The 15,575-nt window shown below is 38.0% G+C and overlaps 1 protein-coding gene across 4 annotated transcripts in view; it reads right to left on the reverse strand.

Moving 5' to 3' along the window:
• Positions 1 to 15,575, reverse strand: part of Gdap2 (ganglioside induced differentiation associated protein 2) — a 93,148-nt gene that overhangs the window by 30,371 nt on the left and 47,202 nt on the right. For all 4 annotated transcript variants that reach the window (XM_076370852.1, XM_076370851.1, XM_031990189.2 and 1 more), the window contains one exon: positions 15,293 to 15,461. In XM_076370852.1, coding sequence (XP_076226967.1) covers positions 15,293 to 15,461 — 169 coding nt within the window. The remainder of the gene's footprint in view (positions 1 to 15,292; positions 15,462 to 15,575) is intronic.

Below are 15,575 nucleotides of genomic sequence, written 5' to 3' on the forward strand. Positions count from 1 at the left end.
TAGGTCAGCCGGTCGCTAAATATAAAAAAGTGACCAGCTCCTTAGGAATTCCCAAGCTACCTTGTTGCAAACAGCACTCCACTGCCATCACTGTTGTATACAGGGTGAGTCGTTCAATCGTACTACCGACATTTATTTATTGCGTAAGAAAAAGTTCGAGGCAAAAGTTACTTGGCAACAAAATCTCAAACTAGGGTCGACGACAATGGTACGATTAAGACCAAGTAACTTCCATTCGACACACTTTTTACCTGATAAATGGTTTGCAAATAGATTCAGGTGGCACGATTGAATGACTCACCCTGTATATAAGCGTACACCCCTTGGAGTCAACTTCTCGTCCACCGTCGAGAACGCAACGTTGCCAGTTAAATAATAAAAAGTCAAACGCGTAATACTCGCGCGATTTCTCGTCCGAATCCGAATTTTCGTTCGTGTTATCTGTTTCTGCGACATCTTGTATAACGTCCAGACAAAAAGTTGCATTCCCCGCAGAGGACACTCGAGAAAACCGTTGATTATCTAATCGTTCCATTCGACAGAACAAACGATATACTATCAATCACGGGGAAGTACTAATTAAAAGGAAAAAAATCGTGTCGCGCCGCGAATATCGATGCAATCACGCAGCGTGACGTGCGGCGCGCGCGATTTCGCGCAAACATGAAATTTCGGTACAAACGTCCGCCGCGATGCGATGTTTCCCAATCGACGATTCCCCTTCTTTCTCCTCCGCGCGCCAACAATCGCACGACAGAGGACGGAAACATTCGACCAAACGTCCACGCGCCGATGAATATTCAACCCTTCTGAAATCAATGAGATCGATTCACGTGCACGCCACAATTCCGCGCAGCTGGGATTCGAGCTACTGTTATTAAACCTTAAGTGCTAGTCGGTTAGTTGTAATAAAACTGCGTCCACGGTATGGACAGATTGAAGCTAAAGCAAAGCATCTTTGGCATGGCGTTAGTGAATTATTAAGGGGCACGCAAGCCTGGAGAATTATGGATAAAGATCAACGTTCGAAAAGTTATAGAGAGTGTTAGTCGGTCTCTCAGACAGATTGCGAATTATAAATGAATGGATTGAATGCACAAAAGAAAGAAATGTTTATGAGCATTAATAAAAGAACTGCGCCCATCGAAACAGTGGCAGCAATGAGAAATTTCGTTTTTATATAAAGACAAGATATGCAATATTGCTAATTACCACAACATTTAGAAAAATAGTAAATTTGATTTGGACCGATTATCTATTTAGAATCTATTTCATAACGATGTGATATCTGAGTTTTTGTATGTATGGCGATGTAAGTTGATCTCACTGAAAATTGAAATTCAGTTTTGTGAAAATTAGCTGGTACGCAATGTGTTAAATATCCGGAATGATTTGAAAAATCAGTTCTACTCGAATATTGTAATCAATACACGACGAAACTGAAAAGAAATGTATTGTCACGATTTGCATAAAGATTATTGATCGTATTAATACTAAAACTATGGGACAGGTCAAGTTGACTCGTTTCAGAGCTTTTATTTTACAAGTATTCAAATTATGAAGGCGCGTTTGCGAGAGATTCTTAATTAGATTTGTGTATTTCCATAGATACAAGACTAGACGACTCTTCGAATCTCGAGACATGTATTGTTCTAATTTTCATAGAAAATTCGGAGTCACTCTAATTGCTCGGTAGTTTTAGTGTCAATCCGTTCTGGGCACGGTCCCGCAAGACTGATCGTTGAAAAAATGTTTTTCCCTTGTTATAAACAAGTATTCGACGGGTATCGACTTCCCGTTGCATTTTTAACTTTTCTGCGTGCGCGCGAACTTCCCGCAAGGCCGGCAACACTAACCGCGCGTGAGTTTATTTATTTTCCCATCGAGCTATCACCAGTCCCGCTAACTCGTTTTCGTCGTTCGGGACCGTGATTCATAAGCATTGCGTCGCAATAATGAAAATGTCAATAATTCCACGTTTAGGGGAACGAGCGTTGATAAAAATACGTTACAAAGTTGTAAATAGCGTGTCGTAGAATGAATAGCACGGTGATTATTCGAAAACCAATTATTTCTGCAGTTCGTATTTTTACAATGAATTTTGATAAGGAATTTTGTAAGGTTGTTAATTCAGATATGAAGGTTTTTATTAGTCTAGTTCGTTTCGATTATTGCGAGCTTTACTTCTTACTGTTGCATGTAAATTCTAATCGATACGTTGGTTAGGAAAACAGAAAGTTATCAAGTACTTTACATCTACGTAGTATAAGTATAAAGTAAATAATAATAATATAATGTATTTTATTATTATTATGTAACATAAGTATAATATAAGGATAATAAAGTAATGGCACTATAAATATTATAACTAGTAATCTGTTTCTCCATAAAGAAAATTTGTACATGAAATAAATTTCATCACAATTTGCAATAAAATTTTGTAATGAATTTTATAATAACATTGTGCAACAGTGATTATATATTTTCTTCGATTTCGTTTTACTCAATGGCATACTCAATGCGTGGATATATACCCAGGTTACGTTTTTATCGTCACATTATATGTAAATTTGATTCACTTTTTTGTTCAGTAGTCTATTATATCCAAAGATAAATACAACTCTTCGATAACATTATTATTTTCACCGAGTCAGTTTTTCCCCAATCAATTAACCGTCTACGTATCAACAATTTAAATGAGCTCTGTCGTATTTTCCTTCTCGAATGAAATGCTTATTGATATTCGCGGCGGTCTCCTTCTACACATGTACTCTGTGTATACTTCGTTTCATTAACTTCTGTCTAGCCCTCTAACCACTCATTATCATTAAGAGTGACGCATTATGTGTGTACCATTTGCTATAATATCTCCCCACAGTTGCTCGGTATATGGAGGGGATAAAGGTGTGGTTATAAAGAGGTCGACAGGGCACAATTATAACTATAGAATGCTATATAATTTTGTATAACAATAATTAATCTGAAATATTCCCATACACGTATACAATCTTAATTACAGAATTTTTGTTGATGAAGTACAATCACATGGAACCGTTGTATACCATGTTAATGTTACAATAAAAACATCCGAGTGTATGTTGCATAATCGGTGCAAGAGTCACGGGATCTTCTGTTTAATGCATAAAATTACTGGGGATTCATATTTTTATGCGTTATGGAAATAGTAATTTCCAAGTTTCGAGTTGCGCCGACCGCGATCACGAAACAGGACGCGTTAATAAGTAATGAAGTCCACAGTTTACTCTATTTCCACGTTCCGAATGTGAATCTTCATGTTTTTCAGTTCAAACCGCAGCGCCAGGCGACACTGTCAAACTAAAAGCTTTAATCGCCGGAGTTTCCCGAGATTGGCGAGCTTTTTTTTAATTATTACCAGAGCACCGCGGTTGTTGTTGTCGTTTTAACGATAACGCGACGCGAAATTCCCATGTAAACGAGAGAAACTGCTATGCAAGAGGCTCAGAAAGTCTGGGACGAGAAAATGTTCGCGAAACCTTCTAGAAAATAAAAACCGGATAGCTGTTTCCTCGCGGATTAAACAATCTGGTCCGGTCATAATCGGCATGAAATGAGAATTGACGTAAATTTGATAATTTAAACGTAAATGCAAGGAATACATTAATTAGATACCGACTGTAAATTAAATAATGAATAATATATTTGCATTTTCTAAATATATTCTTCACTTCGAAGAATTATAAAAAAATATTGGACTATTAATTCTTTAATATACTTATATTAATATGTTAATACTAGGTACATTACTCAACGTGTGATTAAAATATTAAATTACTCGATATATAATTATTGTGCACTGTGAGTTTATTCTGCGAGATCAGATGTAATTTCAAGCTTCAAGGTACGGATTATGAATGAATAATAAATGTCGAAGGTATTGGAATATCATGTGACGAGCAGATTGTCGATGTTTATGGAAATTAGAATACATTAAATACTTTAATAAAGCTTCACAAAATATCCACTGTTTTTAATAAAAGGAATTTCCATTTTGCATTTCCAATCAGATCAAATTTTCCAATAGCAAACCGTATAAATCGAATCGCAAAGTCATTTAAATATTTGTTCTTGTATCTTGTTTGCGCAACAACGTGCTGCTAATCGTATTTACCTTTGAAAACGATCCTCTTTCGCCAAAGGACAATTTTGTTTGTAGTGCCTTTTTATGAAATTCGCTCCATATGAAACGCTTTAATAAATTAACCTTTCCGTCGAGTGCAGCCATTGAGAGTGCCACAACGAGCCGGGCTCAACGTTTCAATGCAAATGGTTGAATCACCGTTTAGAGCGGCAAATATTGTATAGTCCTCGTGTTAGAATGTAATTCAATGGAACAAACTATCGAAAAGAGAAGGACTCAAGCCGGGGATTGCGACGTTCCATTAATTCATTTCAACGAATTCATCTGACGTGAATACGGGATCTAATGTGGCAGCTATTGTCCTGCGCATAATTGAGCGAGTAACTTCGAGCAACTAAAAACTCGAGGCAACTAAAATTGAAATAGAAATGCTCTCATGATATCTATACTGTATTCATACGAAAACGAATTGGGTCAGAAATGGAAATACTTGACTTCGAACAAATAAATTACAAATAGTTTAAAATACTGCTTTAATTATTATACTATTAACATTACCTGCTAGAATCTTCAAGGAGATAATAAACAACAATTACTCTCCCTATACATTATTAATAACATTTAGAATTTGTAATGTAGAACGCTTCATTTCGTATCTAAGACACCCAATACCGAACCAAGTCTTGAACAATTTCAGAGATACCTACAGAAATGACACGAAATAATGGCTGATTATTAACAATGTAAAATACGCGATGTCATTGTCAATAACCATGCAGACGAGAAAACGAAAGCGCATAAGGGAAAACCGGAAATTATCCACTCCGTGAAATAACTCGACGGAACCCACCCTCCGATTCACGCTCCAAGGACTCGTGTGCTCCGACGCACGTTTCACGCGTACTTAAAGTGCATCGATCAGCAGCGAGGCGGTCCTAAAGACCGCTTCCTTGGACCGTTACCAAGTCGGCGGAGCGCGGCGAAGGGCGAAAAACAAAACTGGGCGTTGGACCAAAAACAATAATCTCGCGTATCAGGCTGCGCCGCGTCAAGAAGCATCCCCTAAAACGCCGCCAGGAATCCATCCCAACGCCGCGAGAATCCCCAGAGACGAGCGAAGCCAGTTACGCATCTCTCGGTTACACACGACTGATTCCGCAGCGAAAATCGCGGCGTCGGAACATTTACGTAACGGCGGATAAATCGACGGAACAGGCTAGACGGTCGCTTGGATCTCCACGAAATCCAAGGGAAACAATCACGTTCGACTCCGGAATCTCATGCAACGCGAGTAACTATGATAGATACACACCGGTCCTCGTCTTCGATCACGTCCACCATGTCGATCATGACCATACTTGCGACTCTTTGTCTTGGGACGCCGCGAGTTCAATCGCTCCGAGCTGAACGAAGTCTCTGTTAGTGTCTCGCGGCAGGCAAACTGTCAGTCGATAGTGACATTGGTCCCGAGGATCACGAACGATAAGGCGATTCAGTGTCTTCGATCAACCTTCCTCCTAAGTCTTTCAAACCGCAGGGGTTGAATCACCGGGATGTGATCACTGGCTTTAGGGCCTAGCCTGATGGTGTCCGGATGATGGCACGGCTGGTGTCGAACGAAAGCGAGCGGTTCCGTCGTTGACAGACGGTGAAACGCGCGTCACGGCGATTGGAAGAAGAACGGGTCGGCGCGACGAGGCCTCGCGAACAGCCGCAAACGCACTGAGCCACCCGAACGAGGAAGACGGGGCTATGAGGCGCGGACACACGACGCCGCGCCGCGTCGTCTTCGCGGCTGCGTCACGGCGCCTGCCCAGGCTTAGGGTACTACGTGTTCGATGAGTAAAAACCAGAGGCGCGGGGGCGCGGCGTGCCTCGCGGGGTCGGTTATTATCCGCGATTTTTCGGAGGCGTCGACTAATTGCGGGAATATCGCGTCCCGGCCGCCGTAAAAGGATCGATACCACGGGTATTTTTCAACCGGCACGTGAATCTCTTGCCGGCGAGGTGTTCGCTGGGTCGATCAGCGACGCGAGCGGGGGCGTCGCTCGGGGGTGGATCGGAATTAACAGGTTCGCCAGCGTGTGTCACGCGTCTCTGGCCGCTTGGTATTCTGCGAGGGCGGGATAGAGCTTTTTGTGGAGGGGTTTTGCGCGTTTGCGGCGGTTCTCGTCGGGATATTTAAAAGTTCTTGGGGACGGATGTGGGTTTGTTAGATTAAGCCCTTGCCTTACGATTTATTTCCTAGCTATGACCGATACAACTACCTTATCGTTAATGATTTGTTAGAAAAGAAAACATTCTGATGTCCATTTCATGTCTACGTGTACTACAAAGATTAACAGTTGATAACAGAAAAGTAATATTTAATTTGTATTTAAAAACAAGAAATAACACATAGCTTTCTCAAACTCAGTTTAAAATTGTGGTATTTGTAAGTCAAGGGGTTGAGTATGGTTTTTGTGGTCTCTTTTTGCTGTGAGTAGATACTGTGGTTGGTTGAATTTGGATTGTTGAGAACAGGATTCTGTTAATGATTGTTCGACCGATGTTTCTGGGTGTTTGGAGTTGTTGATACTCATTTATCTCTTACGTTCTATTTGAATTCTATTCTGTTTCTTATAGTTGGAGAGCTTTTTTATTGCATTTGGAGTTATATTGTAATGATTTTGATGTTTGCGCGATCTAAATGTTTATTTTACTGCGTTTTATAGGTTTAGAGACATTATAAGTGAATAGAATTCCGTGATTTAACGAGCGTGTTAAATGTTCTGCTAGTCTGGGCAGAGTTCAAATTTTACTTTCCCTTGAAGCATTTCAGATATCGCGCAGCATTTTACGCTTGCGTGCACTGTAAAATGGCAAATGCAATCGCACTGACTATACATGTATTTCTACTCTATATATTGAAGTCATTTTGACGATTATTTACTATTTTACTACCTGTTCCCTAATCTTGTAGATACTATTCCGGATATTTTAATTCAACGGACAAACTGCGGGTAGAATCCATTACAATCTCAAGATATTCACAGGTACAATAATGAATTTACAATTGCCATTACACAACTTGTCGCGTCCTAAAATAAAATCCGAAATAATATTGTAGAATCGGAGCTGATACAAATAGAATCTCTTATTATTGATTCATTCAACAATGCACCGTAGAAAGTACTGATCTACTTTCATGATTGTCGTTGAATACAGTATTGAAGAATTTAAATGATGATTTTCTTAGAATGGCAGAAATACACCTAAAAAAACCACTCGTTCGAGAATACTCGCTACCCGGAATAGATCACATAAATATCTTCAACGTTCATGTATTCAAGAAAGAATAGCTAATTACGATCAAAGCATTTTTGTCATTCATACGATCCAGTTACTTGATTCAATCCGAATAATTATATGAGATACCGCTAATAAATAAGACATTGTCACATTTAAAACTGTTTCCTTGGATACCTATAAATACCAGAGGAATGCACACCATTTTATGTATACAACCCGTGCTTTAAGCATTCCCATTCCAGTAATCCTTGCGAATTCCTTCGTAATTAACTCACGTTTCCTTTTCCTCGGGACATAAATTTCGATAGAAGTCACTGATACCGCCATGGTAGTTCAATTCACTTAATTCGCGGAGCGCCAGTTTTAAAAGCATTAGGTCCCGTTCTAGAAAAGGGAATAGATGAATACGTGGAAGCCGTTCAATACTTTTTCCCGTGAGTCGTGGCGCGCCTTAAATTCGCTGTTTCCACGGAAGGAGTGTCCAGAGTTGGTTATTTCGTCGGAGGGGCTCCTTGAATACATTGTAATCGAGGCCACGGTCACGAAATCATGGGCGCGATCAAGCACGTAACGTATTCGTGGCCCGACATACGCTCGCGATTGGAAATCATCCTCAAACATCTTGGAAATTACTGTTTTAACAGAGCCGCGATTATACGCGCGATTTAAACGGGAATCTGAAAGACACTCGGAGCTTCGATCTTTTGGTCGGAGACAAATGTGCTCGATCTGTAAGAAAACTATATTGTTTTTGTAACCCTCGCTCGGCGTTTTGTTAATATTTAGAATATCGCTGATGTTCCTTGCTTTTATCTTTTATGGATAAGTACTAAGTGTTTCACGACATTGACAAGAAACATTAAAATTTCTCTGTGGAAAATACCTGTGCAAATAATTACTGATATGTTCAATGAAGTTGTGAATATTCAGTATGAATTCATTAGTGTTCATTTCCAAAAGAGAAAGGGATTAGTCTCGTAGAAACGTTGGCAGAAATAACCTGCAATCATTACGTGTTCAAATGATCATTAACTGTATCAATATCCCGCTTATACTTAAAAAACGTGGAAAAATATGAATGTAGGACATTTGTTGTATCTTCGGAGGATGTAACGACGATACAATGATTTCTTCATAATAAAATGGTTACAATTTGAAAAATAATACGCGAAACAAAAAGTGAAGGGATATTCGATAGAAATACTCAATACCTACTTAATCATTATTTCAGAATACGATGTCTTCCATTCTGCGAAACTAAGTTCTTCTTTTCTGGCAATGTGTCAAGACTTTTCCCCAAGATTTGTCTATTCAGAGTAACTTATTAAACAGAAATGTTAAAATCAAAATTTGTCATCTCTTGCTTTAACCCTTTGCCCTATGAATTATTTCTCGCGTATGATCGCAGCTACTTTGTCATTAATACCTCGCCGAAGAAAAGAATAATTCTTGACACATTCTACACCTACGTTCGCACTATAATATAACAATTAACGACGGAAGAATAATATTTAACTAGAATTGCAAGGAGTCGAGTAATATTCATGTTTGTTAAACTCCATTTGAAATTTTCACCGCGAGTCCAACGCGTCGTTATAAGGCGGTAGGTTGACATCGAAATTTATGGGCTACCACTGAATTCATTTTATTTCATATTTTCCTACAAATATTGACTTTCAGCGCCGGATCAACATATGCATCAGCTATGTTTGAACGGCGCGATACTCCGTGCAGTGGAATATGAATGATCCTCAAAATTTTCCGAAAGTCCATGTGCGCGTCCTCAGGGAATCTCAATGAAACTGTCCTTCGTCGATCCAACGTAATATTCAATGTACAATTTATTAGATCGTGTAATATGAACTGTTGGTTTTTGCAGAAAACCTTACTTGATGTTCTAAAAGACGTTTACTCAATCAAAATATGCTCAATTCGATTCGATACACTTCTGTTCAGCGTGTCTCTTCAATGAATACATTCCCTTTTAAAAAAAAAGTTGAATTTTTAGAACCAATAATTCATCACTCGACTCATTTTGTAAAGACCGAAATGAAATTTAGCAATCAACGCTGCACCGTTTTTTTCATTCACAGTATTGTCCCCAAATGTTTTATTTATATTTTAAGAGGTTTCTGCAGCGTCATTTTCGAGCTTGAATTCATATAACAAAATTACACGAATATCGGCGGTATTCAAAATGTTTTCAAAAACAAAACGCTGCAAGGAATAGTTATTATGCGTAACTCGAAAAAACATTTTTGCATAACGTTACTCTATTACGATAATCGACAATGAAACTGTTTAAGAGGCCATATGGGAAACAAAGGAAAAACAACGACTGGAGTAGAAACATTTATGAGTAGGAGAAATGCGACAATTCATATAACCTAATTGACCTAATAATAATAGCAGAATCGTGATTCGATAAGCGCGCTAGGCACGTCGGGAACGCGCGTCGCGACCCAAGCTGCTCGAGGTGTTGGCAAAATTATGGTTCCGGCTTCCGGAGGATCTCGGAAACGTTAATTCGCGGAAAGCTTAATATACGTTTAATCGTGAGGTCGATGATTAATCATCGCGCACCAGGTTTCTACGCGAATATTAGAGCAGCTGCGCGTTCCAGGAAATCGAACGTCCTATTTTCATTCCATCGGAATGGTACTTAAAATGATTACCGTACTGTTCGATACAATGTAAGTCGGCGGCACCTTGATTACACGATTTAATCGAGTAACGAAATGGTAGGATAATTTAATCGAACGCCGATTACTTCGCGTAAGAACGAATATTTATAGCAGATACGATGTTTATATAGGCGAACATTAATGCAAGCTCAATTGGGGGCTGAGTGCCTTAGCGATTATCGAGGCCAACGGTGCCATCTTTGGACCATTTGCGGTTCTTTTGTCTTTTTACTGTTAGTAGTTCGTGACTGGTCAACAGTTAGATGACAGCGATCGAATCTTCGAACAAGCTTCTTTGTTTAGATCTTTTTATATAACTGATAATATTGAAACTTTATAATATGAGGAATTTATAATATAACTTTATAATATGAACAGTAATAATTAGAAGAGATGTCCAAGTTGTTGCTGTTTAGTCAGAGTTTGCATTGGACACGTCAAAGCACAAACTAGAACTAAATTTCACATGTTAGATTCAGCAATCTAACCAAGACCTATTCCCATCGCAACTAGTCAAATAATTGATTATAAAATAAAGGTAAACAAGTGAGACGATAAATTCTTCTTATTGGAAACGGGAACGAAAGGAAAGACAAAATTTATAAAACCGTTCAATCGGATAACATACGGATTGATAAAGTTAAATGAGCAAAAGGAAATGCAGAATTTTAAATGGAATATTAAATCCGATCATTTGAACTGTCGCGGAATGTTTAGTATTAAACGAGGGCGTTGAATAAATTAGGAGGAGTAATATTTGTATTAACATCAATTTTCAAAATTAATAAAGTAAATTCTTGTCAATTTTATTATTTAAATAAACCTATAGTTCGATTATTTGTAATATCACTTTTTATATTGAAGCGACGAAATAGAAAGCAGCTGACGTATTCGAATTGCAATTGATACTCTAAGGGCGCATCGATATCGCATAATAAATATACACGGTGTGCGCTTTATGACGTAAAATATTAACTCGGGTCGAATGGAAGCGTGCACGAAGAAACAAGCAGTAATTTAAGCTTGCGCGCAACAATAAAGAATGGGATCGACGCACCGCACAGGAGTAGATTTCAATTTGTACGAACGTTTTCTGACAGATCCAATTGCGCAATTCCGGCCACGTCCTACTGCTCTGAAATAATAATCGATGATAACAATCGACCGGCAGCTGCCGCGGAACAGGGACAGATAGGACCGAATCGACCCAGAAATGTGAAAGCGTAACAGAATTTGGCGTTAACCAATTGAAACGATGCTGGCCGCGTTAAACCGAGCCGGTTACAAAACAAATTGACTGGCTTTCGAGTTCGCAATCTTCTACGGGCAGAGGGGCGGGGGATTATCCAATTCGACGTTGAAACATTAGTAATCGAATGCGATGTCGGCAGCTGTTATTGACAGGTACATCAATTACTTTGCGCGATGTCTGGGCTTTCATAGACTACCGCGAAAAAAATCGGAGCCGAAGGTGAATTTATTTCATTCACCAAGTGATTCATACCATTCGAAATGAAATGCGAACTTCATTAATATTAAAGTTGGTCTTGAGTATCGAAAATTATCGAAAATTACCGGTCTATTCGCTATGTTTTCATTAATATTGAAGCTGAGTTTTAGTTTAATAACAATATATTGAATTATTTATTGTGGTACAATTAAATGTTCGAGAAAATTTTCCTCGAAGTCGATATTTTAGAGAAATAATGTTTCAGAATTTTTGCTTAGCTTTTTGTATAGTATATTTCTTTTCTTAGTTGTACTAGTTACAGGACATATTTTGCGTAATTTTGCATAGAACTTGTAGTTCTATGTATTAATTTGGCATAGATTTTTGTGTAGAGCTTGTCCAACGAGTTTCTAAAAAATACTGAAATTGAAGCATATTATCATCTGTTATCATAATTCATTTCGAAAGGAAGACTTGGAACTATGAATACATCAGCATTTAGAAGCAAATCTTAAGAAGGGAACTGACGTTGTTCAAACAAAATACGAAAGTCATAAGATAATAGAAAACCGTTCGTTGCAAAATGCCTAATAAAGAATGACTCATAGTTTCCGGTGAAAATATCGAATGACGCAGCGAACAAGACAGATCGCTGGATCGTAGGTAACCAGAATATTTTTCAGGCAGCAGATGGCACCCGGAAACGCTTAAAAATACGGCAGTCCCGCGAAAAGATACGGAAAATGAACGCGAACGGCGCCAAACGTTCCATCATCGTCAGATATCGAAACTAATGTTTACCAGCGCGATGCTCTTGCAAAATAAATGATGTGACCCGCATCCGACGCACGGACATTGGGAAAAACAGATCGATTCACGTTTCGATCGGAGATCATTGTCAATCACGGGATCAAATGCGTTCTTTCGGCGTGCATATAGACGATAAATAGTCGGCATTCACGTGTTTAAGTTTCTCTAGATATTTATCCGATTTTGATAAAAACAATGGCGTCAGGCATCAGGCGCGTGACGAGCTCCGATGACGCAAAGAGAGAAAGATCCCTCTTCGCGGGATTAGCGCACCTGCTATGATTAAACAAGACCGAAGAGATCGACCAAACACGACGATAATTTATTTTCTTTTACGTTTTCTCGTTTCGTATACGGTTCCAGTTTGTTTTATTTTATTTTTAGGCGAGTTCGCCTATTCTCGGCTCGCGTAAGCGGGACCCGAAAGATTACAAGGCCGTTTCGATCGGCGGTATTACCGTCGAAGACCGTCTATATAAAGACTGGCGGTTTCTTTCTAATAATTCTTTCTAATGATTCTTGCTGCATTAGACTATAGTAGTTAGCTATGAATGTTAAGAATGATTGAAATTCGCAGGAGATTATATAGTAGCGATATATGGTGATCTACGATTTTGAATTATTCCTTTTTGTTAATCAGTTTTATGTGATATTGATTGTTTTTGTGAGTAATTATACATTATCTTCTCGATCGAAGTTTGTACGAAGTGAAGTATGAAAATTGGTAATCGTGTTATCAAAACCGTATGATTTATAGCGTATGACGTCCGTATGGAGTGTTGAAAACAAATAATCCTTAGAACCACGGTAGATACAAGAAAAAGATTCTGATAAAGTTATTTCAATTTCCGATTAGAATTGGGAGGACAATTGAATTATAGATTTTTGTTTCACGAAATTAATCAATTCAACCAATTTTTTAATTTATCGTTTCAATTCTGTTTCTCGTTATATCTTTCGTTGTTTATCTACTTACTCTGGAACCAGGTAAAATAATGAATTATAATGATTAATTAACACATCGAACGCTGCTTGATTTCACGAAGCAAAATACCCAAAAGGAAAACGTATAATGTTTATAAAATTATTTAATCGAATTCAGCTATAATTCCTGTCGGTTCATCTTGCTAAATGACAACGCAGTAGGCAGCATCATATATAATATAGAAACGTTTTCAAATAATCATCGTTTAATTGAGTGAATAATTATAGTAATTCGATTTGGTTGGGGCTCACCGGTGATTCCCATGACATTCTACGTATCAATAATTATAACATTCGGTTATACACGCACGAAGTATGCAGCAATATGTGTTAATCGAAAATTACAAACATATTTCCATTCGAATTTTATTAACTATATCAATTTCCTATAAAAATACACATTTACATACGTACCTACAGTCTACCAATCATTCAATGAAATACAAAATGGAATAATAAAATTAATGAAACAGAAAGTTCCCATTAACACGTTGACTGCCATGAGGGTCACCGTTGACCCCCAACCAAATTGAATTACTATAATTCACTCAATTAAACGACGATTGTTTGGAAACATTTCTATATTACAAATAATGCTACTTAATTTCGTGACATTTAGCTAGGAGAACGTGCAATAATAACAATGCAATTCAATCAAATGATTTAATATTATATTTTTTTATTTTGTGTATTTTGCCCTATGAAATCGTGCAGCATTCAACGTGTTAAACGAGGAATCATGAACTTTGCGTGCGAACGTTCTTCGGTCGTATTGATTGAGCATGTGCACAGAACACGCGTGGGCGTTTACCTCACGAAATGTGTCGCTTTATCGAGCGATTATAAGAGATATAAATGAACATACGTAGTATAGTACACAGAATGACCGTAGTACTTCATATTATCCGGCGCTGTACGTAAGCTTACCATGAAAGGGTTCACTTTATCAATGGCAGGGAATACTGAACGAAATGTGTAGCGAACGTAGGTATGAAAGACATCTGCAGCCGGTAAGCCGCAACCTGCAGGAATTTGCACTGTCACGTCGATAAACAAAAACTAAGCAACACACTCGAAATGGATACCATGTATTTCTATGGGATAGTAGAAATCTTGGGACGAACCCCGTTCCTTTTTTTTACTGTACGATCCGTTACACATCCGATCGGAAAATATTAATAAAACGTGTCCTTCACGAACGAAACGGCGCATGGGTCTGGTGGACTTACAGAAATAACACTATTTGTATTTGAATCGTCAGGAATAGCTCTGTGACGTGCGAAACATTGATATTATACCAAATGGCATTGACGTCGTTACGTGAATGGATTCTTTGGTTGTTTATAATGTAGCTGCTTCGACAAATATATCAGACATAATATTTCAGTAAATATTGGATGAAATAATATATCATTTTCTTCCTCTTTTGGTATAATTCGTGCCCGTGCGAGACACTAATCCATGAAACGCGTTCGATCGCTATTAATGTCACTAATTAGTATTTCATTGAAACTTTTTAATTATTATTAACATTTAATCATTATTTAGAAACATTTGAATACTGGCGACAGAAGGTATTTTCATATATAAAGTAAAAATATGGAAAAATAAATAATTTGTATTCTGCGATACTATTGATATAATAAAATTTATAGAAAATACACTTTTCATTTCCTCGGTATTTCCTCAGTTCATGGTAGGAAAGAATGAAGTAAAAATATTTGATAAAAGTTCCACTTGTATTGCATCAATTATGACTAGTAGCAAGATCTTAAAAATTTATATTATAAAATACGAAATATCGTACCCCTCTCGAGATTCATTACCGAGTATAATAAATGATAGTTTCTTTTGTATGGACCATAATAATTAATATTCTATGCTAATTCAATTGAAGACGATTATATTAAAATCAGATTCAACGTGGACAGTGATAAAGAAGACAAACAATACCTTTCTTTTTGCTGCATCTGCTTCAGCATAATATCTGCGAGCGGATCGGCAGGCGGTCTTTCCCCCAGAAGTCTCTGCCGATCCAAATCGCCCTGCATCTGTGCAAACGCGTGTTCGCCGATGTTTACAGATGTTTCTAATTGCGTAGACAATTCTACGCTCTCGTCGCCTGCAATAAAAGAAATCATAAGTTTATGCGCGTCTTTTTCATCGTAGCATTCCATTTATTATGAAATATTCGGTATAACGCACTATAATTACAAAAAATCGGAATTTCAATTAT

This window comes from Nomia melanderi, chromosome 9, assembly GCF_051020985.1.
Source record: "Nomia melanderi isolate GNS246 chromosome 9, iyNomMela1, whole genome shotgun sequence".
In the NCBI taxonomy this organism is placed as follows: domain Eukaryota; kingdom Metazoa; phylum Arthropoda; class Insecta; order Hymenoptera; family Halictidae; genus Nomia; species Nomia melanderi.